The sequence below is a fragment of the Somniosus microcephalus genome, chromosome 3, assembly GCF_052327205.1.
Source record: "Somniosus microcephalus isolate GS21.2 chromosome 3, FLI_Smic_1.0, whole genome shotgun sequence".
Classification (NCBI taxonomy): domain Eukaryota; kingdom Metazoa; phylum Chordata; class Chondrichthyes; order Squaliformes; family Somniosidae; genus Somniosus; species Somniosus microcephalus.
In genome coordinates, this window is record NC_140989.1 from 321,883,276 (window position 1) to 321,906,174 (window position 22,899).

General features: G+C 45.2%; 2 protein-coding genes across 10 annotated transcripts in view; one reads left to right on the top strand and one right to left on the bottom strand.

The window, feature by feature from the left end:
• The window catches only part of mutyh (mutY DNA glycosylase), a 21,916-nt gene extending 21,025 nt beyond the window's left edge, over window positions 1–891 (bottom strand). Inside the window, exon 1 of one of the 3 annotated variants that reach the window (XM_085983052.1) lies at window positions 398–891. The gene's annotated coding sequence lies outside the window, so the exon portion shown is untranslated. The remainder of the gene's footprint in view (window positions 1–397) is intronic. The other 2 variants (XM_085983054.1, XM_085983053.1) reach the window with 2 other exon arrangements.
• On the top strand, window positions 504–22,589 carry toe1 (target of EGR1, exonuclease). Of its 7 annotated transcripts, none has more exons than XM_085983061.1 (8): window positions 504–648; window positions 1,841–2,003; window positions 2,087–2,127; window positions 3,324–3,420; window positions 13,452–13,610; window positions 17,481–17,740; window positions 20,791–20,962; window positions 21,671–22,589. In XM_085983061.1, exons 2-8 carry the CDS (start codon window positions 1,893–1,895, stop codon window positions 22,364–22,366), a joined length of 1,536 nt encoding a protein of 511 aa, XP_085839187.1. In that variant the 5' UTR covers window positions 504–648; window positions 1,841–1,892; the 3' UTR covers window positions 22,367–22,589. The 7 variants fall into 7 exon arrangements, with proteins under 7 accessions (XP_085839187.1, XP_085839189.1, XP_085839185.1 ...); XM_085983063.1 differs by lacking the exon at window positions 504–648 and adding an exon at window positions 725–815; XM_085983059.1 differs by lacking the exon at window positions 504–648 and adding an exon at window positions 809–895.
• The last annotated feature ends 310 nt before the right edge of the window (window positions 22,590–22,899 follow it).

The window sequence follows — 22,899 nt, forward strand, 5'->3', positions numbered from 1 at the left end:
TGGGATTGCCTTTCCCGATTCAACAAAATGCAAGCAGCTGGAAGAAAAGTCCCATTTTCACAAATGACTGTTTTGTGATGCTCTTAATTCATCACCTTGAACTTCTGTCTCCATTATGGGACAGACCTATAACCACCAGTATTTCACCCTATTATCGTGCAGCTCAAAATGCTCTCCAAACACAACCCAGTTTTGAAAAGATAAAAATCAGAATTATCCTGCTTAGTTTTGTTTTCCCAGTGCAGGTGTTCCTAGAAAAAAACATTTCAGGAGTTCACTATTGTGCTTTATTGAAATCTTAGTGCCAGGATTTTGTTCTGCTTTACAATATAATAAAGCTCAATCAAAACTACTGAAACCCAGATTTGCACCTGGGTCTACCCGCTGTGCGACATACCTTCAGGGTCTAAACCCTGGCTGTGGATAACACTTCACCCAAACAGAACAGACAGACTTGGTAACAACTCAGCAGCTGAACACATCAGGCGCCAGTCGCTAAGTTACAGCAACAGTCCAGGAGCCAATCTTAATAGACCTTATTCAACGGCGACTGCGGCTAGGGAAGAACCCCCAGAGGACTGTCTACTCGTTCGCCTGTAAGACGGTACTGACGAATCCCACCCGACCATTTCCCAGGCCAAAGCACAGGTGCGTCCGTCAATTTTTCGTCCAAAGCTAATGGTGTTAATTTTTATCCCCGAGTTTAACGCCGGGAGGAGTTGTGGGCAAGCCTATGAGTGCGCCATTTCTCATCAGGGCGCGACTCACGAAGAGAAGGACCGGCGCCGCGCGGGCCCCGGGGGCGAAGGGCGGAGGTGAGGGGTGAAGGGGCTCGTGGATCTGCCGGAGGTCAGGGGTGAAGGGGCTTGTGGATCCGCCGGGGAGAGGAATTCGAGTGAGGCTCTGTCCAGTACCCCGATAGTGCGTCATTTTATGTCTGAGGAGTGAGACTTTAAATACACATCCATTTGGGGAGGAGGAGAGAGGGAATGAGTTAAGAGAAGGGGGGAAATGAGGGAAGGGGCGGGCGAACAATTTCAGCAATAGGGAGACCCAAATGTGAAGTGAGGGCTTCGGTTCTCAGGGTTTTGTGTAAACGGTCCTGTGCAACTGGCCTGAACTTCTCAATGCTCGAGGCCGTTGCCTATGTTTGTGCTTCCTGCCTGTTTGTCTTTTTTTATCAGAATTACACAAAGGTGCCTTCCTTTGGGGAAACATCTCTGATTTCTTAAAAAGGAAGTTATCTGGGGGAGCATAGCGGAATTTGGGAGAATCGAGTGTAGCTTCAAACGTGCGAAGCCAGTGCAACAATCTGGGCAAACCAGCTTTGATTTTGCATTTAAGAATGGATATTTCGAACTTGGTACGTGTCGAGCAGAAGCTAGATGCCTCCTCCTAAAGCACGAGTCACCCTAAGTTGCTGTCCAGCACTGGCATAGCTGCGACATTCCTGGCGAAGGAATAAGCCTCAGACGTATTTACTAATGTCACCTAGAAGAGGAGAGAAAATTCTGCTACTATTTTGATTTTTAAAAATACAGCAAAGCAGTAATACACTTGGAGCCTGATTTAGTGGTAAACTGCAAGCCCAGTTGGAGCAGTTTACAATGGCATTTGAACTACCTGTAATTGTACTTTGTTGCTAAGGTTTTCCTTGATTCTGTCATGTCAAGAAAATAATGTTTCATAAGCTTGTGATGGATAAGCAATATAATGAGGCTTAGCTGAAGAGGAACATAAGATTTTATTGAAAGAAAATATATGTAGTGCCCTTGTAAAAGATAGGTTATTAGTGTAAAAAGTTTTCCAATTGTCTTTTAACATGCACTTTTTTTTTTAGACCGTGAATTTAAGTATACAAATTATTTTATATTAACAAGAATCTGGTAAAGATGTCCTTTATGAAAGTGCCTGTTGTTGATGTCCACGTTGACAATTTTAAGGAGATCTGGCCATCTATGCTACTTGCAGTGAAGACAGCGAGCTTCATAGCCCTTGATACTGTGAGTGCAGCATCTGTTGTCTCTTACTAGCTTTGAAGTCATTTTGAAATGAGAACATTTATATTTGACTGCTCTCCTCACAGGAACTGAGTGGACTCGGGACACGAAAAGCTTTGCTGGCACAGTGAGTAGAAACTTAAGTTGTGGTTAAAGGAGCCTATCCCTCCATGTTCAGTTGTCCAAGATATACTTGAATGTTATTACAGAATTGTGATAACAGCGGTGATCTTACAAATTAATGGTGGCTTCTATCTATATCCTTTTTTTTAATGAAAATTGTTGGCTCAAGGGGAGTTAGATGACCCAATCTCAGTTCTTTGCTCTGTGACATAACTTGCAGATTTTGTTTTCCCTTTTCCTCTCCTCTCCATCTTGAGAAGTATCTGTCTGTTGCTCACTAACCCCATAATGGCACAGCCGAGTTCAGGAACTCGGCAAATAAGGAATTATAGATCCCCATCCAAAAATGCAGTGCTTGGCTCATTAGGATATCGACTGCACTAGTAAATTTTCTTTTAAAATTAATATTTACTCATTTGCCTAAATGTCTGGAAATTGAAAACAGGTAATGGTGAGCTTTGAAAATCCTTAAATACAGTGAATTCCCATAGCACCTGTAACATGATCAGAATCACAGTCATGGTATTGTTAAAAGGATGCTTTGCCATAATTGATTTACCACTCAATAAACGTAGTAAATTTGGTGTGCATCAGCCACGCAGAGGCCTGCTGCAGCTGGCAAAGCTTAATGGCTAGTACTGGAAAAGAAGGACCAAAACTAAATAAAGCCACTCCCACAAACGTTTCAGTGTCTGTTGGGCGAGATGTCTCGCAGCGATTGTGTCTATGATCTCCCTTCTAGATTTAGCTAAAATTGATAGCCCAAGGATCTGTCTTCACTGCAAAGGTCTCGTTAGCCTTGTGACCTTGAACAGTGAAAGGGAGGATCCATTCACGATAGCCAGTTAAATCTCGCTAGAATAAGCCTACTTTCAAATATTGGTGTCCGTGTGAGCTGCCTTGCTTTTCACCGCTTTCCACTGAGTTTTTGCTGTGTTTTAGTAGCTGAGGCAGATACAGCAGGTGGTGAGGACAAAGACACAAGTGTTCTGAAAGGAAATTGCTAACACTGTCAGTAATAGGAAGTGGACACGCACTCTTAAAGTGAATTTCATTGGTTGATTTCTCTACTAAGCTGTTGACTGAGAAAAATGACTTGTTAAAGAGAGAAAAAAATCTCTAGCAATAAATTAGCTTTCCCTTCCTTCTGTGTTTCTAATGGTAGATTGAATAATTCATGTTTACTTGGATGTCTAACAGGTCAATTGAAGACCGATACAAAGCAATATGCCACGCTGCCAGAACTCGTTCTGTTCTCTCTCTCGGGATAGCAAGTTTCAAAGCGCTATCAGACAAAGTAAGAGCCTTTCAAAAGAAATTCAATTTAATCCCTTTGTGCTCATCGGAAATCTCCTCTGCAACGACACTTTTTTTAATGAACTGCCTGCCTTTACCTTCTGCTGACGAGTTGGGTTGATCTGGGCCCCCCGGTTTCTCCGTGCCTATCACTAAATCCCTTCAGATGAGGTCACCAAAAGGCACACTTGACCATGTTATGATGCAATCTGTCTAGATACCTGTATTTTGTCCTTTTTCTTCCTGTTTTCAGATCCCCAGGTACCATTCCTTGGCCTTTAAGGTGTGAAAGTGACCTGGTTCCCGGTCGCTGCCTGGCCCCTCAGCTGGCTGCCAGATTGACTAATTCGTGACTAGGGTGGTTCAGGGTGACTCCTGTGTGTGTTTTTATATAATGTTTCCCTGTGGCAGTGTCCAGCCACGGCTCTGTAGTACATGGCTAAGATTGGGAGCTTTCCATGTGGGTCTAGCCAGCGTGAGCCCACCCCCTCCCTGCAAACCTATAGAACCAGTGAATGAATACTTCAGAATCATACCAGTCGATCTCTAGTATTGCACACTGGGAGTTGAACCGACAACGTATTCAGGTCAAGTACGGTTAGCGGGCCTGGGATAATTAGACTGGAAGAGGAGAGGGGGCATGGTGGGTGTGGAGGGAAACTACCTTAACAGGGAGGGGAGTCCTGGATTTCCATGTGAGCATGGAGGGGGCAGTGATGAGTTGTGCTTCATTCCAGCCCGGCCCCGACTTTATTTTCAGTAGGGAGAGGGATTGTGGTGAGTTAAACCTTCTCTTCCCCCAGGCCCCCTCTTTTGAGGGGTGGAATTGCATGGAGCCACACTGTACCTCCCAACAGGGTGAAAAAGTTCTTCTTAGTTGGTGTGATGATGGTCCTGAGCAAGAGCTATCTTCCTATCTAGGGGAAAGTAAAGGGAGACAGGAGGAGGGGGTGGATGACAGAGGATAGGGACAAGGGGAAGAAAGGCACAAATACTACCTAAGCAGGAGGGGAACTACAGTTTCATATCAGCAGTGGTTACCTTCTCTTCCTATCCCCTCTGTCCCCCATTTTCCTCTCATTGGTGGAGTGGGACAAGGGGTTATCTACCCTTCCACCCAGCTCCCAATTTTGAGGCTTGTGATCCTTACATCCCCCTCTCGCGACACCCATTTTGTTCTTCGTGAGAAATGGGGATAGGAAGGTTGAGTTTCAGATATCATTCAAACACACCAGGCAGCCGATACGGCCCATGTCAAGGCCAGATCATGAGTGGGTAAGTGGATGTTTGAGGGAGAAGTGCGTGCACAAGGTGGCACTGGTGTTGGGTGGGGGGGAAGGGGCGTAAGACCAGGCTCCTGGGGCCAGTTCCAGTGTGGGGTGTAGGGATCAGATGTTTTGGGGTCCCAGTCACTTTGCAGAGGGCCAGTTGATGACCGTCCCATCATGTTGTAGAGCTTGTGCCGTACAGAAAAGGTATGTCTGTTGTTTTCTGGGTGTGGGGGGGGAGAATTGCAGGAGAGCTGCAGAAAGGAACCATTCACAATAAGTTTTTAATATATTTTAATACTGTAATACTTTTTGCTTACCTATACAAACATGGCTGCTGACTAAGGCTGCAGGGGTTCAAAAAGGTTGGGGCTGCTCAGCAGCAATACTTGAAGGCCAGAGCCTGCAGCTGCTGGTGTTAACTCTCAGTACGTGTAGCTGCTGCTGTTTTAGCAGCTATCATTTTGTGACATTCAACATTGGAAACCCATAGGTGTAACATGTATGCTAGATAAATGTCGACACTTTTATAATGCATTATACCATTGAGATCGTATGGCCCAGGACTTTTCAGATGGTCTGCACAGACCGGAATTAAACAGGAGTGGACTTGAACAGAGTATTTTATTTGGGAATTCGGAGAAGAGGGGGAAGGAGTTGCTGCCTTTTGCCTACACTACTTGTGCTTTCTGTTACAGGTAGATATTTAATTTCAGTACCCTAAACTTAATCTAGATCAAGTAAGTAGTCAAGAAACTACACTGTAAACTAAGTTACCTAAATACAAATGTAATTACATTTAATTAAATAAAACAAGGTCATATAGGAATGGCAGTACAGGCGGTGCGCCGCAACTGCAGCACGTGGGAGTTTGTGGAGAGCATTGTGATCCCGGACAACCACGTTTGCAGCAAGTGCCTGCATCTTGAAGAACTTCAGCTCAGAGTTTTTGAGCTGGAGTCTGAGGTGCAGACATTGCGGGGCATCAGGGAGGGGGAGAGTTACCTGGACACTTGGATCCAGGAGGCAGTCACACCCCTTAGCTTAGGTTGTGGTACAGGTCTCGTTAGTGGTCAGGGACAGGAGGGTGTGACTGCAACTCGGGCAGGTAAGGGGACCCAATGTGCAGTGCTGGAGGAGCCTCGGCCTTTGCCCTTGTCCAACAGGTATGAGGTTTTTGCTGCCTGTGTGGATGAGGGAAAAGCCTGCAGAATGGATGAGCAAGCTAACCATGGTGCAGGAGGCCATTCAAGTGGGGGGAGTGAGAGGGAGTGTAGTTGTGGTAGGGGACAGAATAGTCAGGGGGTTAGATACTGTTCTCTGTAGGAGCGACAGAGTTCCGAAGGTTGTGTTGCCTGCCTGGTGCCAGGGTTAATGACCTCTCGCGGCTGGAAAAGAACTTGGAGGGGGAGGATCCAGTTGTCATGGTCCACGTAGGAACCAACGACATAGGTAGAACTAGGAATGAGGTTCTGCTGCGGGAGTTTGAGGAGCTAGGATCCAAATTAAAAAGCAGAACCTCAAAGGTAATCTCTGGATTGTTACCTGAACCACGCGCAAATTGGCATAGGGACAAACAGATTAGAGGTTTAAATGCGTGGCTCAAAGAGTGGTGGGAGGAAGGGGTTTCAGTTCATGGGGCACTGGCACCAGTACTGGGGAAAGAGGGAGCTGTTCCGTTGGGACAGGCTCCACTTAAACCGGGCTGGGACCAGTGTCCTGGCGAACCGAATAACTAGGGCAGTAGACAGGGCTTTAAACTAATAAAGGGGGAGTGGGAGGATTCAGAAAAGAGTAAATTTAAAAGCAGCGAGAGAAATGTCAAGGGTCTAGAGCAGAGTAGAGTTTTTCGTAAAAAAAAAAAAATAAGCAGAGTGGATCAGGAAGGGACAAAGTGGGGAAATTAAAAACCAGAGCGTGTCAGGAAGGGGCAGAAGGTATGGAGTAAAAGGTAAAGTAATAAAAAGGGCAAAAGCAGGAACTAAGTGTCACAACATATTTGAAAGTTCTCTATCTGAATGCACGTAGCATTCGTAACAAAATAGACGAGTTAATGGCACAAATAACTACATATGAGTATGATCTTGTGGCCATTACAGAAACATGGCTGCAGGGTGACAATGCCTGGGAATTAAACATACCAGGTTATTTAACGATCAAGAAGGACAGGCAGGAAGGAAGGGGAGGTGGGGTGGCTATGTTAATAAAGGAAGGAATCACTGTAATACAGAGAAATGATATTGGGTCAAAAGACCAGGATAATGAAACCGTTTGGGTGGAGATAAGGAATAATAAGGGGAAAAAAACACTGGTGGGCGTAGTCTATAGGCCTCCGAACAGTTGCAACTCTGTTGGACGGAGTATCAATCAGGAAATAGTTGAGGCATGTAATAAGGGAACATCTATAATTATGGGGGATTTTAACTATCATATTAATTGGACAAATCAAATTGGGCAGGGCTGCCTTGAGGATGAGTTCATTGAGTGTATTAGGGATGGGTTTCTTGAGCAGTATGTAACTGAACCGACCAGGGGGCAAGCAACCTTAGATCTGGTCCTGTGTAACGAGACAGGATTAATTTAAAATGTCCTAGTAAAGGATCCCCTTGGAATGAGTGACCATAACATGGTTGAATTCCATATTCAATTAGAGGGTGAGAAGGTTGGATCTCAAACAAGCGTGCTAAGCTTGAATAAAGGAGACTATGAAGGTATGAGAGCGGAATTGAGTAGAGTGGATTGGGAAAATAGATTAAAGGGTAAGACGATACATGATCAGTGGTGTATGTTTAAGGAGTTATTTTACAACTTCCAAAAAATATATATTCCACTGAGAAGAAAAGGGTGTAAAAGAAAAGACAGCCATCCGTGGCTAAGTAAAGAAATTAAGGATAGTATTCGACTAAAAACAAGGGCATATAAGGTAGCCAAATCTAGTGGGAGGATAGAGGATTGGGAAAACTTTAAAAGACAGCAAAAAATAACAAAAAGATTGATTAAGAAAGGGAAGATAGATTATGAAAGTAAATTAGCAAAAAATATAAAAACAGATAGTAAGAGTTTTTATAGTTATATAAAAAGAAAAAGGGTGGCTAAAGTAAATGTTGGTCCCTTAGAGGATGAGACCGGGAAATTAATGGTGGGAAATATGGAGATGGCAAAAACACAATGAATATTTTGTATCAGTCTTTACAGTAGAAGACACTAAGAATATCCCAACACTGGATAAACAGGGGGCTATGGGGGGGGAGGAGCTAAACACGATCAAAATCACTAAGGAAGTGGTACTCGGTAAAATAATGGGACTCAAGGCGGATAAATCACCTGGACCTGATGGCTTACATCCTAGGGTCTTGAGGGAAGTGGCGGTAGGGATTGTGGATGCATTAGTAATAATTTTCCAAAACTCCCTGGACTCGGCAAAGGTCCCGGCAGACTGGAAAACTGCTAATGTAACACCCTTATTTAAAAAGGACAGTAGACAGAAGGCTGGAAACTATAGACCGGTTAGCCTAACATCTGTGGTAGGTAAAATTTTGGAGTCCATTATTAAGGAGACAGTAACAGGACATTTGGATAATCATAATTTAATGGGACAAAGTCAGCATGGTTTTATGAAGGGGAAGTCATGTTTGACAAATTTGCTGGAGTTCTTTGAGGAAGTAGCATATAGGGTGGATAAAGGGGAACCAGTGGACGTAGTGTATTTAGACTTCCAAAAGGCATTTGACAAGGTGCCACACAAAAGATTATTGCTTAAGATAAAAAATCACAGGATTGGGGGTAATATTCTGGCATGGATAGAGGATTGGCTATCTAACAGAAGGCAGAGAGTTGGGATAAATGGTTCATTCTCGGACTGGCAATCAGTAACTAGTGGTGTTCCGCAGGGGTCAGTGCTGGGTCCCCAACTCTTTACAATCTATATTAACGATTTGGAGGAGGGGGACCGAGTGTAACATATCAAAGTTTGCAGATGATACTAAGATGGGAGGGAAAGTAGTGAGTGAGGAGGACATAAAAAACCTGCAAGGGGACATAGACAGGCTAAGTAAGTGGGCAGAGATTTGGCAGATGGAATACAATACTGGAAAGTGTGAGGTTATGCACTTTGGCAGGAAAAATCGTAGAGCAAGTTATTATCTTAATGGCAAGAAACTGGAAAGTACTGTAGTACAAAGGGATCTGGGGGCCCTGGTGCACGAAACTCAAAAGGTTAGTATGCAGGTGCAGCAAGTGATTAAGAAGGCCAATGGAATGTTGGCTTTCATTGCTAGGGGGATAGAATATAAAAATAGGGAGGTATTGCTTCAGTTGTATAAGGTATTGGTGAGACCGCACCTGGAATACTGCATACAGTTTTGGTGTCCATACTTAAGAAAAGACATACTTGCTCTCGAGTCAGTACAAAGAAGGTTCACTTGGTTAATCCCGGGGATGAGGGGATGGACATATGAGGAGAGGTTGAGTAGATTGGGACTCTACTCATTGGAGTTCAGAAGAATGAGAGGCGATCTTATTGAAACATATAAGATTGTGAAGGGGTTGGATCGGGTGGATGCGGGGAGGATGTTCCCGATGATGGGTGAAACTAGAACTAGGGGGCATAGTCTTGGAATAAGGGGCTGCTCTTTCAAAACTGAGATGAGGAGGAACTACTTCACTCAGGGTGGTAGGCCCATGGAATATGCTGCCCCAAAAAGCTGTAGAAGTTACATCATTACATAAATTTAAAACAGAAATAGACAGTTTCCTAGAAGTAAAGGGAATTAAGGGTTACGGGGAGCGGGCAGGAATTTGGACATGAGTCTAGGTTCGGATCGGTCATGTCCCTGTGGGTAGCGGAGCGGGCCCAGGGGCCGTGTAGCCTGATCCTGCTCCTATTTCGTGTGTATAATTCTGTTAGATTCAGGAGATGGTTCTGTGATAGTAGATTGGCGGTTAGGATCAGATCAGCCATGATCTTATTAAATGGCGGAGCAGGCTCGAGGGGCCAATTGGCCTACTCCTACTCCTATTTCTTACTTTCTTTAAGAACATAAGAACATAACGGGTAATAAGATATCAGTGGCTAAGGTGACATCAGGGAAAAATAGAAATAAGTCAAAGCTAAAGGCACTATATCTGAATGTGTGAAGCATTCGCAACAAAATAGATGAATTAATAGCACAGATAGAAATTAATAGGTTTGGATCTAATAGCCATAACGGAGACGTAGTTGCAAAGTGACCAAGGTTGGGAACAAAATATTCCAGGATACTTAACTTTTAGAAGAGATAAGCAAAATGGAAAAGGAGGAGGGGTAGCCCTGATAATAAAGGATGGGACAAAGACAGTAAAGAGAAACAATCTTCGCTCCGAAAATCAAGAAGTAGAATCAGTTTGGGTGGCACTAAGAAACAGCAAGGGGCAGAAAACATTGGTGGGAGTTGTTTATAGGCCCGCAAAGAGTAGTTGTAATGTAGGGCAGAGTATGAATCAGGAAATTAGAGGCGCATGTAACAAGAGGAATACAGTGATCATGGGGGACTTTATTAATCTATATATAGACTGGGCAAACCAAATTTTCATTAATAGTGTGGAGGACAAATTCATGGAATAAATGCAAGATAGTTTTCTAGATCAGTATGTTGAGGAACCAACTAGGGAACAGGCTATTTTAGATCTAGTATTGTGCAATGAGAAAGCGTTCATTAATAACCTTGTAGTAAAGGGGCCTTTAGGGAAGAGTGACCATAATATGATAGAATTTTATATTGAGTTTGAAAGTGATTTAGTTAAATCCGAAACTAGGGTCTTAAATCTAAACAAAACAAACTATGTCCGAATCCCCCACCATCAACATCCTGGGGTCACCATTGACCAGAAACTTAACTGGACCAGCCACATAAATACTGTGGCAACAAGAGCAGGTCAGAGGCTAGGTATTCTGTGGCGAGTGTCTTGCCTCCTGACTCCCCAAAGCCTTTCCACCATCTACAAGGCACAAGTAAGGAGTGTGATGGAATACTGTCCACTTGCCTGGATGAGTGCAGCTCCAACAACAATCAAGAAGCTCAACACCATCCAGGACAAAGCAGCCTGCTTGATTGACACCCCATCCACCACCTTAAACATTCACTCCCTCCACCACCGGCATACCGTGGTTGCAGTGTGTACCATCTAAAGATGCACTGCAGCAACTCCCAAACCCGCGACCTCTTCCACCTAGAAGGACAAGGGCAGCAGGCGCATGGGAACACCACCACCTCCAAGTCACACACCATCCTGACTTAGAAGTATGTCGCCGATCCTTCATCGTCGCTGGGTCAAAATCCAGGAACTCCCTACCTTACAGCACTGTGGGAGTGCCTTCACCACACGGACTGCAGCGGTTCAAGGAGGCGGCTCATCACTTTCTCGAGGGCAATTAGGGATGGGCAATAAACACTGGCCTTGCCAGCGACACCCACATCCCATAAACGAATAAAACATTTTTTTAAATGTCGGCATGAGGGGCGAGTTGACTACAGTAGATTGGGAAACTACATTAAAAGGTATGATGGTAGACAAGCAATGGATAACATTTAAAGAATTAATACATAATTTGCAACAAATATACATTCCTTTAAGGCACAAAAACCTCACAGGAAAAGTGGTCCAACCTAATGAGAAGTTAAAGATAGTATTAGATCAAAGGAAGAGGCTTATAATGTCCAAAAGAGTAGCAAGCCTGACGATTGGGAGGATTTTAGAATACAGCAAAGGAGGACCAAGAAATTGATAAAGGAGAGGAAATTTAATATTAGAGTAAACTAGTGAGAGACATAAAAACAGACTCAAAGCTTCTGTAGGTATATAAAAAGGAAAAGATTAGCGAAAGTAAATGTGGGTGCCTTACAGGCTGAGACAGGAGAAATTATAATGGGGAATAAGGAAATGGCAGAGAAATTAAACAAATACTTTGTGTCAATCTTCACGGAAGAAGATGCAAAAAACTTCCCAGAAATAGTGGAGAACCAAGGGTGTAGCGAGAATGAGGAACTGAAAGAAATTAGTATTAGTAAAGAAAATAGTACTGGAGAAATTAATGGGACTGAAAGCCGATAAATCCCCTGGACCTGATGGCCTACATCCTAGGGTTTTAAAAGAGGTGGCTGCAGAGATAATGGATGCATTGGTGGTCATTTTCCAAAATACCATAGATTCTCGAATGGTTCCTGTGGATTGGAAGGTAGCAAATGTAACCCCACTATTTAAGAAAGGAGGGAGAGAGAAAACGGGGAACTACAGACCAGTTAGCCTGACATCAGTGGTGGGGAAAATGCTAGATTCTATTATTAAGGACGTGGTAACAGGGCACTTAGAAAGTAATAACAGGATTGGGCAGAGTCAACGTGGATTTATGAAAGGGAAATCGTGTTTGACAAATCTGTTACAGTTGTTTGAGGTTGTAACTAGCAGGATAGATAAGGGGGAACCAGTGGATGTGGTGTATTATATTTTCAGAAGGCATTTGATAAGGTGCCACACAAGAGGTTATTAAACAAAATTAGGGCTCATGGGATTGGGGGTAATATAGCATGGATTGAGGATTGGTTAACAGAGTAGGAATAAACGGGTCATTTTCGGGTTGGTTGGCTGTAACTAGTGGGGTACCGCAAGGATCAGTGCTTGGGCCTCAGCTATTCACAATCTACATCAATGATTTGGATGAGGGGACCAAATGTAATATATCCAAGTTTGCTGATTATACAAAGCTGGGTGGGAATGTAAGTTGTGAGGAGGATGCAAGGAGGCTTCAAGGGGATATAGGCGAGCTAAGTGAGTGGGCAAGAACATGGCAAATGGAATATAATGTGGAGAAATGTGCAGTTATCCACTTTGGTAGGAAAAATAGAAAAGCAGAGTATTTTTTTAAATGGTGAGAGATTGTGAAATGTTGGTATTGAGGGACCTGGGTGTCCTTGTACACGAATCACTGAAAGTTAACATGCAGGTACAGCAAGCAATTAGGAAAGCAAATGGTATGTTGGCCTTTATTACAAGAGAATTTGAGTATAAGAGTAAAGAAGTCTTACTGCAATTATATAGGGCCCTGGTGAGACCACACCTGGAGTATTGTGTACAGTTTTGGTCTCTTTACCTAAGGAAGGATATACTTGCCATAGAGGGAGTGCAACGAAGGTTCACCAGACTGGTTCCTGGGATGGGGGGGATTGTCCTATGAGGAGAGATTGAGTAGACTAGGCCTATATTCTCTAGAGTTTAGAAGAATGAGAGGTGATCTCATTAAAACATACAAATTTGTTACAGCGCTTGACAGGGTAGATGCAGGGAGGATGTTTCCCCTGGCTGGGGAGTCTAGAACCAGGGGTCACAGTCTCAGAATAAGGGGTCGGCCATTTAGGACTGAGATGAGGAGAAATGTCTTCACTGAGGGTGGTGAATCTTTGGGATTCTCTGCTCCAGAGGGCTGTGGAGGCTCAGTCGTTGAGTATATTCAAGACCGAGATTGATAGATTTTTGAATATGAAGGGAATCGAGGGATATGGGGATAGTGCAGGAAAGTGGAGATGAGGTAGAAGATCCGCCATGATCTTATTGAATGGTGGAGCAGGCTCGAAGGGCCAAATGGCCTAATCCTGCTCCTATTTCTTATGTTCTTATTTTGAAATGGAATGTTTCAACCCACTCAATGATTTTAATACATAATATCTATGGATGCTTATAATGTGTGTTTTATGTGTTTGTAATTGGTTAATCACAGCTGTTAATATTTCAGCCAGGTGGTACCTACTTGAGCCAGGTGTACAACCTCACCCTCCTGTGCATGGATGAATATATAATCGAACCACAGTCTGTTCAGTTCCTGGTCCAGCATGGCTTTGATTTCAATAAACAGTATGCTAAAGGGATTCCATACCACAAAGGGAATGACAAGGTAACAGCAGACTTGATTTCTTAATAATCTATGTATATATAAAAGGATCTGTCTGTCTGGACATCACTCAAAAGTTATAGAGCGTACCTACACATATGTTATATCAAAAGAAAGCTTATGATTAGGGGAGCGTCATAGGCGTATTTACTTTTTGGTCAGACAAAAATTGTTCGGACTGTATACAAAAAAGTTCAAAAAACGGCAAAATTCCGCTCATTAGCGGTTGACCAATCCTACTGCTCATTAGCGTTGAGTGAGGTGAAGGTTGACCAATCCTACGGGGGGAGAGCGCTGCGTCACGGGGGGCCTTTCATGGCATGTGTGGGCGGGGCCTGATCTTTCAAACTGCTGTTAATTCGGCCATCTTTACCTCAGCTTTTACTTTTATTCACATTTTAACAGCTGCCACCTTCCTGTTCTATATGGCTTAATGCCAGATCATGTAGTGCAGTTGTCTTCTTCACTATGGGGTGCTTAAAAACCTGAACTTTAATACAGGGAACTAAGGAAAAGAACAAATTAATTCAGTTTTAAATAGTATTTAGGAACAGTTAGAAATGAAGTGATCCATTTCAAATATGAAGGAACTCCGTTGTCTTCCAGGGAAGGTCTCCCCACCTTGTGGAGCTGGAGGCCCCAGCCGGGGACTTGGGCTTTCCCCCCCCTCGGCCCGGTCCCAGGGCTCGGCTCCGTTTGCGGCCGGGGGCCGGGGACTCGGCCTTCCCCGCCCCGCCCCCCCCCCCCCTCGGCCCGGTCCCGGGGCTCGGCTCAGTGTCCCAGCACCGATAACCACGTGACACCCCCGCCCGGGTATCACCCTACTCGGTCCGTTCTCAGTGTCCCAGCACCGATAACCACGTGACACCCCCGCCCGGGTATCACCCTACTCGGTCCGTTCTCAGTGTCCCAGCTCCGAGAACCACGTGACACCCCACCCTGCCCACGGGGTTCACCCTACTCGGTCCGCTCTCAGTGTCCCAGCCCAGCAACTGCCGGAGGAAGTCTGGCAAACCCGGCTCCGAGAACCACGTGACACCCTGCCCCACCCCCGCCCATGGGGTTCACCCTACTCGGTCCGCTCTGTGTGTCCCAGCCCGGGGAGGGAGGGAGCGGGCCGGTGAAAGCGATCACGTGCTTTCTCCAATGGTTTTGTTTGATTTCAACCTCTGACGCGCTCCCTGTTTCTCACGCGCCACCCACTCGCGCTCTTGCTTTTTCCCGCCTTCCCCGCCCCAATGGCCGGCCGTTGGCAAACCGCCGCCATCTTTCCTGTGGCAGCTCATTGAAGCTCTCTCCGCTTCGCATTTTTATTTTTGGAATTAACTGTCACCTTCTCCAGCAATAATAATGCACTTTTTTTTTTAATGGCTTTCTCCTTCAAATATCTGAAGTATTGTCTGAAACAAGCCCAAGGTGTTTTTATTCCCCCCTTTCATTTGAAGTTTCATCCACATTTGTTCAATTTCCAAATCTGGTAGCCTTTGACACAAACATTGGCATCTCAGATGACTGGTAAGAGTGGTAGGGGGGGTTTTGTTGTTGTTGAGAGAAACAGTGAGGTGAATTGCCAACCTCATTAGCGGTTGACCAATCAGGGGAGTGTCATAGGCGTATTTACTTTTTAAAAAAAAAAGTTCAAAAAAACGGACAAAATCCGCTCATTAGTGGTTGCCCAATCCTACCGCTCATTAGCGTTGAGTGACGTGATGGTTGACCAATCCTACGGGGGAAGCGCGGTGCGTCACGGGGGGCGTTTCATGGTGTGTGTGGGCGGGGCCTGGGTTAGATACAGAGTAAAGCTCCCTCTGCATTGCCCCATCAAACACTCCCAGGGCAGCGACAGCATAGGTTAGATACCGAGTAAAGCTCCCGGGGGAGAGGGAAGCGAGCAGGTGTGTGCGTGTGTTTCGCTCTCTCTCCTTCGCGCTCTCTCTCTCCTTTGCGCTCTCTCTCTCTCTCTCTCTCTCTCTCCTTTGCGCTCTCTCCTTCGCCCTCTCTCTCTCCTTCGCCCTCTCTCTCTCTCTCTCTCTCTCCTCTCTCTCTCTCTCTCTCTCTCCTTCGCCCTCTCTCTCTCTCTCTCTCCTCTCTCTCTCTCTCTCTCTCTCTCCTTCGCCCTCTCTCTCTCCTTCGCCCTCTCTCTCTCCTTCGCCCTCTCTCTCTCCTTCGCCCTCTCTCTCTCTCCTTCGCCCTCTCTCTCTCCTTCGCCCTCTCTCTCTCTCCTTCGCCCTCCCTCTCTCTCCTTCGCCCTCCCTCTCTCTCCTTCGCCCTCCCTCTCTCTCCTTCGCCCTCCCTCTCTCTCCTTCGCCCTCCCTCTCTCTCCTTCGCCCTCCCTCTCTCTCCTTCGCCCTCCCTCTCTCTCCTTCGCCCTCCCTCTCTCTCCTTCGCCCTCCCTCTCTCTCCTTCGCCCTCCCTCTCTCTCCTTCGCCCTCCCTCTCTCTCCTTCGCCCTCCCTCTCTCTCCTTCGCCCTCCCTCTCTCTCCTTCGCCCTCCCTCTCTCTCCTTCGCCCTCCCTCTCTCTCCTTCGCCCTCCCTCTCTCTCCTTCGCCCTCCCTCTCTCTCCTTCGCCCTCCCTCTCTCTCCTTCGCCCTCCCTCTCTCTCCTTCGCCCTCCCTCTCTCTCCTTCGCCCTCCCTCTCTCTCCTTCGCCCTCCCTCTCTCTCCTTCGCCCTCCCTCTCTCTCCTTCGCCCTCCCTCTCTCTCCTTCGCCCTCCCTCTCTCTCCTTCGCCCTCCCTCTCTCTCCTTCGCCCTCCCTCTCTCTCCTTCGCCCTCCCTCTCTCTCCTTCGCCCTCCCTCTCTCTCCTTCGCCCTCCCTCTCTCTCCTTCCCACACAGACAGACAAACTCATTTATATATAAAATTATTTCTACTTTTTTCACAACAACATGCCCTCAAAAAACCTTCGGCACTGCCGGGCACTCCAGCTAGTGTGTGATAAAATACATTTAACTCTTGTCAGTATTTCTGTTTCTGCTGCTGCTTATTGGCTGATTAATTGATCATGGTCATTACCAATAAAAAGGAAGCAAGTGCCCCCTTTTAAAGGGACACAACCAATGAATCGTAAATTAGACCAAATTTAAAGTAAACTTAACAAATTAAATAAAAATTTGGTTTCGGAAAATGATGAAGCTACTCTTGTCCCTCCGGTGCCCACCGGCTGTGGAAGTCTCTTTCTGCTACCTTTCTAACTCCATGCTGTTTCAATCACTACTGCATATTTGGTAGGAGTGGGAAGGATGTTGACTTTATTGATTTGTGTGCAATTTTATTTATTGGTGCATGAGGTATGGTGTTCATTAGCATAGTACAGTTCAATGCAATTCCATTGTCACATGCCAGGATGGCAACAAGAAAGAAAAAGACTTGCATTTATATAGCGCCTTTCACGACCACCGGACGTCTCAAAGCACTTTACAGTCAATGAAGTACTTTTGAAGTGGAGTCACTGTTGTAATGTGGGAAACAGTGTACAATGCCAGAGAATGTTTCTCATTTCAGGCACCCATTGTCAGTATTGAGCACTCCCTGAACAGCTATACCATGGTTACATTCAAAGTAATGCTTTCTCTACTCTGCCCCAACCTCAAAAAAACATTCTCTACTGCTCCAATGTGACTTTTTGCGGTTTCCTGAACTGGCCATTCAGGGAGGTTGCCAATCTAGTGACACATTAAAGACCGTTTTATGCTGTGAGCCTATGTCCAGGAACTGGATGGATACTGCCCAAACTCATTTCACATGGGACCTGTATAACACCCAGCAACAGAGGGGTCCTTCATGCCAACAGTTTAAGGCCAGTAATTAACCGACTGTGCCATCCAATTATTTCTACTTTTACAACTCAATCTTTTATAATGCATTTCTCCACAGCTGAATGAATGTCGTGGCCAGAATATTAGAGCGCTCTTCCTAGAAATTATTCAGTCAAAGAAGCCTTTAATTCTTCACAATGGGCTGATTGACTTGACGTTCCTGTACCAGTGTTTTTATGCCCACTTGCCAGACCAACTCGTGACCTTCACAGCCGACCTGTCTGAGATGTTTCCAGCTGGGGTTTATGATACCAAATACGCCTCAGAATTTGAGACTCGCTTTGTGTCCTCGTACTTGGAGTATGCCTACAAAAAGTGGTAAGTGAGATAAACTGGTTATCATTTTCTTTTGAAGCCATGGTGTGCAGATGCCGGAGTTGGACTGGGGTGGACAAATGTAAGAAGTCACACAACACCAGGTTATAGTCCAACAGCTTTATTTGAAATCACAAGCTTTCGGAGCGCTGCTCCTTCGTCAGGTGAAGTGGAATCACGGAAACCCCACAGTGCAGATAGAGGCCATTTCGGCCCATCGAGCCTGCACCGACACATATCCCACCTGATCCCCGTAACCCCTACATCAACACATATCCCACCCTATCCCCGTAACCCCACGTATTTAATCCCCCTAACACTAAGGGTCAATTTATCATAGCCAATCAACCTAACCCGCACATCTTTGGACTGTGGGAGGAAACCGGAGCACCCGGAGGAAACCCACGCAAACACGGGGAGAATGTGCAAACTCCACACAGACAGTCACCCGAGGCCGGATTTGAACCCGGGTCCCTGGCGCTGTGAGGCAACAGTGAGAAATGCATAAAGACACAGCTTATATAGTCAGAGAATAATGTCAGATGTTTACAGGTAATCTTTCCAACTGCCATTTATCACACCTCGGCAGAGAGATAATCACCGCAATCAAAGGTGTGAATGGTGTCCAAACAGGTCAGTCAGGAAAACATTACATCAAAGAACAATGAGGTGGGGTCACAAGGGGTCAAATATTGCAGATGCTGGGGTCTGTATGAAAAACAGACAACATGTTTTTTGCTGGAAATCACAGCAGGTCCAGCCGCATCTGTGTAGAGAGAACAAGCCAATGTCGACTCGAGTCTGGATGACCCTGCGTCAGGTGGGGTTACATGTAGCGTGACATGAACCCAAGATCTCGGTTGAGGCCGTCCTCATGGGTGCGGAACTTGGCTGTCAGTTTCTGCTCGACGATTTTGCGTTGTCGTGTGTCTCGAAGGCCGCCTTGGAGAATGCTTACCCGAAGATCAGAGGCTGAATGTCCTTGACTGCTGAAGTGTTCCCCAACTGGGAGGGAACACTCCTGCCTGGCGATTGTTGCGCGGTGTCCGTTCATCCGTTGTCGCAGTGTCTGCATGGTCTCGCCAATGTACCATGCTCCGGGGCATCCTTTCCTGCAACGTATGAGGTAGACAATGTTGGCCGAGTCACATGAGTATGTACCATGTACCTGGTGGGTGGTGTCCTCACGTGTGATGGTATCTGTGTTGATGATCTGGCATGTCTTGCAGAGGTTGCTGTGGCAGGGTTGTGTGGTGTCGTGGTCGCTGTTCTCCTGAAAGCTGGGTAATTTGCTGCGAACGATGGTCTGTTTGAGGTTAGGCAGCTGTTTGAAAGCGAGTAGTGGAGGCGTGGGGATGGCCTTAGCGAGGTGTTCGTCGTCATCGATGACATGTTGAAGGCTGCGAAGAACATGGCGTAGTTTCTCCGCTCCGGGGAAGTACTGGACGACGAAGGGTACTCTGTTGGTTGTGTCCCGTGTTTGTCTTCTGAGGAGGTCGATGCGATTTTTCGCTGTGGCCCGTCGGAACTGTCGATCGACGAGTCGAGCGTCATATCCCGTCCTTACGAGGGCGTCTTTCAGTGTCTGTAGGTGTCCATCGCGTTCCTCCTCATCTGAGCAGATCCTGTGTATTCGCAGGGCTTGTCCATAGGGGATGGCTTCTTTAACGTGGTTAGGGTGGAAGCTGGAGAAGTGAAGCATCGTGAGGTTGTCCGTGGGCTTGCGGTAGAGTGAAGTGCTGAGGTGTCCGTCTTTGATGGAGATTCGTGTGTCCAAGAATGAAACCGATTCTGAGGAGTAGTCCATGGTGAGTTTGATGGTGGGATGGAACTTGTTGATGTTATCGTGTAGTCTTTTCAGTGATTCTTCGCCGTGGGTCCATAGGAAGAAAATGTCGTCGATGTACAATCAAACACCTTTGATTGCTGTGATTATCTCTCTGCCGAGGTGTGATAAATGGCAGTTGTCAGATGTTTACAGGTAATCTTTCCATTATTCTCTGACTATATAAGCTGTGTCTTTATGCATTTCTCCACTTCACCTGACGAGCAGCGCTCTGAAAGCTTGTGATTTCAAATAAAGCTGTTGGACTATAACCTGGTGTTGTGTGACTACTTACATTTTCTTTTGAGTTAGGGGACCAGGGAAGCGATAGGAAAACATAATAGGGACAGGATGAATAATGTTCATTTTAAAAACCCCAAGTAGCTGATTAGAATTTTTTTATTTTATAGGAAACTTGGTTATTGTAAATCTGAAGTAGAAGCAGCAGTTAATATGTTGCTAATCGCAGCAGCCTTTACACTTTCAGTACAAGTGAAATAATTAATTGACACTGAAACTTAAGTAATATTGGTTAGCCGATAAATGGTGGCCAGGACATTGAGAGAATTCCTTGTTCTTTAAATAATGCCATGAGATCTTTTGTGTCCCTCTTTGAGAGCAGACATGGCTTTGGTTTAACATTACATCCGAAAGGCAGCACTCCTCAGTACTGCACTGAAGTGTCAGCCTAGATCATGTGCTCAAATCTCTCGCTTGAACCCTCGACCTTCTGACTCAGAGGCGGGAGTGCTGACAAAATAAGACACTCTTTTGGAAGAGTGGCAGGAACCTTACTTGGCACTTTGGTTGATGCAGACACCGAGTGGAAAAGTGTTTCACTCTGAGCACAGACATCCCCAACCTTGAGCAAAGTAAATAGCCAAACATTAAAGCACTTTAAAATTGTGGCAGGATAGATACACTTTTGCTACAAAAGATTGATGCTCCAAACTCTTCAGCATACACTCAATGCAACTTTTTAATGAGTATATTTTTGTGGGTTGGTTTCTGTGCAAAAAGCACATTTTATTTGACTGCGAAAGGGAAAGCAGTACCTCTTTGCTGCCATTAGAGGGAGTTTTGCTGTTTACAAAGCTCTTTGAGGACCTCTGGTGGTTTGAAACATAATACTAGGCCCTTGTCTAATGTCTGAAGTCCAGGAAAAGTATGGTTGGAATTTATTTATCCTGACTACTAATGGTAAGTTGATGTTTGTTTCAATTTGCAGCAGAAGAGAGAATACCAGATTAATTGATGCTAACAGCAGCCATCTCTCCATTGAGTTCTGTAACTATCAACAGCTGTTCACAGGTTACATTGACTATCGGTATTGCAACCTCCCAGAGGCTGACAAAGAGGTTACAGAACAGAGAAAAGTGGGAATATGTGAACGGTTTTCTGTGAGTATAACTGGCATCAAATTTTACATTTTTGGTGGATTTTGTGCTTATGAAATGAGGGGTGTCGGTGCCCTACCCATAAATCTCCTTGAATTAGACACTTTCACAGAGACCAGATACAGGAAACTTTCGATTTACCGGCACCTAAATAACCGGAAAAATTCAGGAGTAGGTTTTACTTCATATTGTACTTGCCTTCCTCCATCTGTTGCTGTGCAAGGGTGTGGCTGCAGCTGTTGCTAAGCTACAGAGACGCTTGCAACTTGTTGCCATTGTTCTGAACTTGTTGCTAAGCAACAGGGTTTGTTGCTTTATACGGAGCTGTCAGCTCTCCCTATCTTTTACTATAGCGTTTGGTTATCCGGAATTTTTGATGAACCGGCACCACGTCGGTCCCGTCCGTGCCGGATAAAAAACAGTTTCCTGTAGATGATTTGCTTCGAGCCTCTCTGAATAATGTCCCTGAACCAATCAATAGGTGCACAGAGCAGCCTGGAATAACCTGACTTCTAAGTTTTTTTTAATTCTTCCTGATGGGCATGAGGAGGTGAGGAACTCATTGTATGGGGGGGATTATGGGTAAAAGCTAGCACAGTATGACTCTTGATGTTTCCATGTGCTGTACCACAATTTAATATGCTGTAGTGATAATGGGCAGTGAGTTCCAGGATGACATACTTGTAAATGTCTTTGCATGTCTCTTAAAAGGCTTATGGCTGGTGTCCAAGTGGAGTGAAATGCACCCTGTCGCACAACACTGACCTCATCATTGATGAAGATGAACGGATCAAAGATGATAAAAGAAAGAGGAGAAAGGCCAGGAGAAAACGGAGACCGCACACAATGGAATTGAGTGACAACCCCACTGAATCCACAGCTGCAGATAACATGGCTCCTAATGACATCCCGCCATATAAGTTACTGTGTGACAACGCCAGTGTGCAGCCGGAAATAATGGACACTGCAGAAGTAGTACAGGGGAAGCTTTTAAGTGATGTACAACTCCCAGAGGATTTCTTAAGTGAGAAGGAAAGTGAAGATAATCTCTGTGATGAAGCAGAAGCACAGGGGGAATTTATAAGCCACAGCAAAGAAAACAACCCTAAGGATCAAAAGTGTACGGGAACTGAAGAGGTGGTGGAAAAGAGCAAAATGGAAAAATATGAGGGTGGCACCCACCGTGCAGGGTTTGACGCTTTCATGACTGGATTTATAATGGCTTATATTTTGATGTGGAAACATGGTGAAAATAATAGCACAAAGATGGACCCATGGCTCCCTGACTGCCGTAATAAACTTTATCTGAGTGGGAAGGCTATGCCCTTACAGATTTGTAAAAGTTCATTTTCAAAATCCTCAAAAGCTCACCAAGCCAAGATTGAATTGGTTTGGGGAAAACAGTGAGATCTGAAGAAATCTACAGCAGCCAGTTTTTTTTAAATAAAAAATGAGTTCTAGGAAAACAACCTACAATGTATTAAGTGTCCTTGTAAACTTGTTCAAAGGATGTGATAAATTTATAGATTAAGACCAAACAAATAGTAAGAGGGATTCTATTAAATATGTATTGTCTTTCTATTGTGTAAACATCACAAACCCTTTATTAAATTTTAGATTTCCTTGCTTACTTTATTTTTATTCATTCATGTGATGTGGGTGTTGCTTATTGTACATCACTAATTGCCCTTGAAGTTGCCTTTGTGTGTTGCATTGTGTAGAGGGTGCACACTGCAGCACTGGTGGTGGTGGTAGATGGAGTGCCAATCAAGTGGGCTGCTTTGTTTTGGATGGTGTCGATCATCTTCTGTTGAAGCTACACTCATCCACGCAAGTGGAGACACTTCCATCAAACTCCTGGCCAATGTTCCCTGTAAGTTTTCTTTTGGTGCGCAGCCCAGTTTTGCACATGTGAACTTTAACATTGCAAAAGCCAGTCC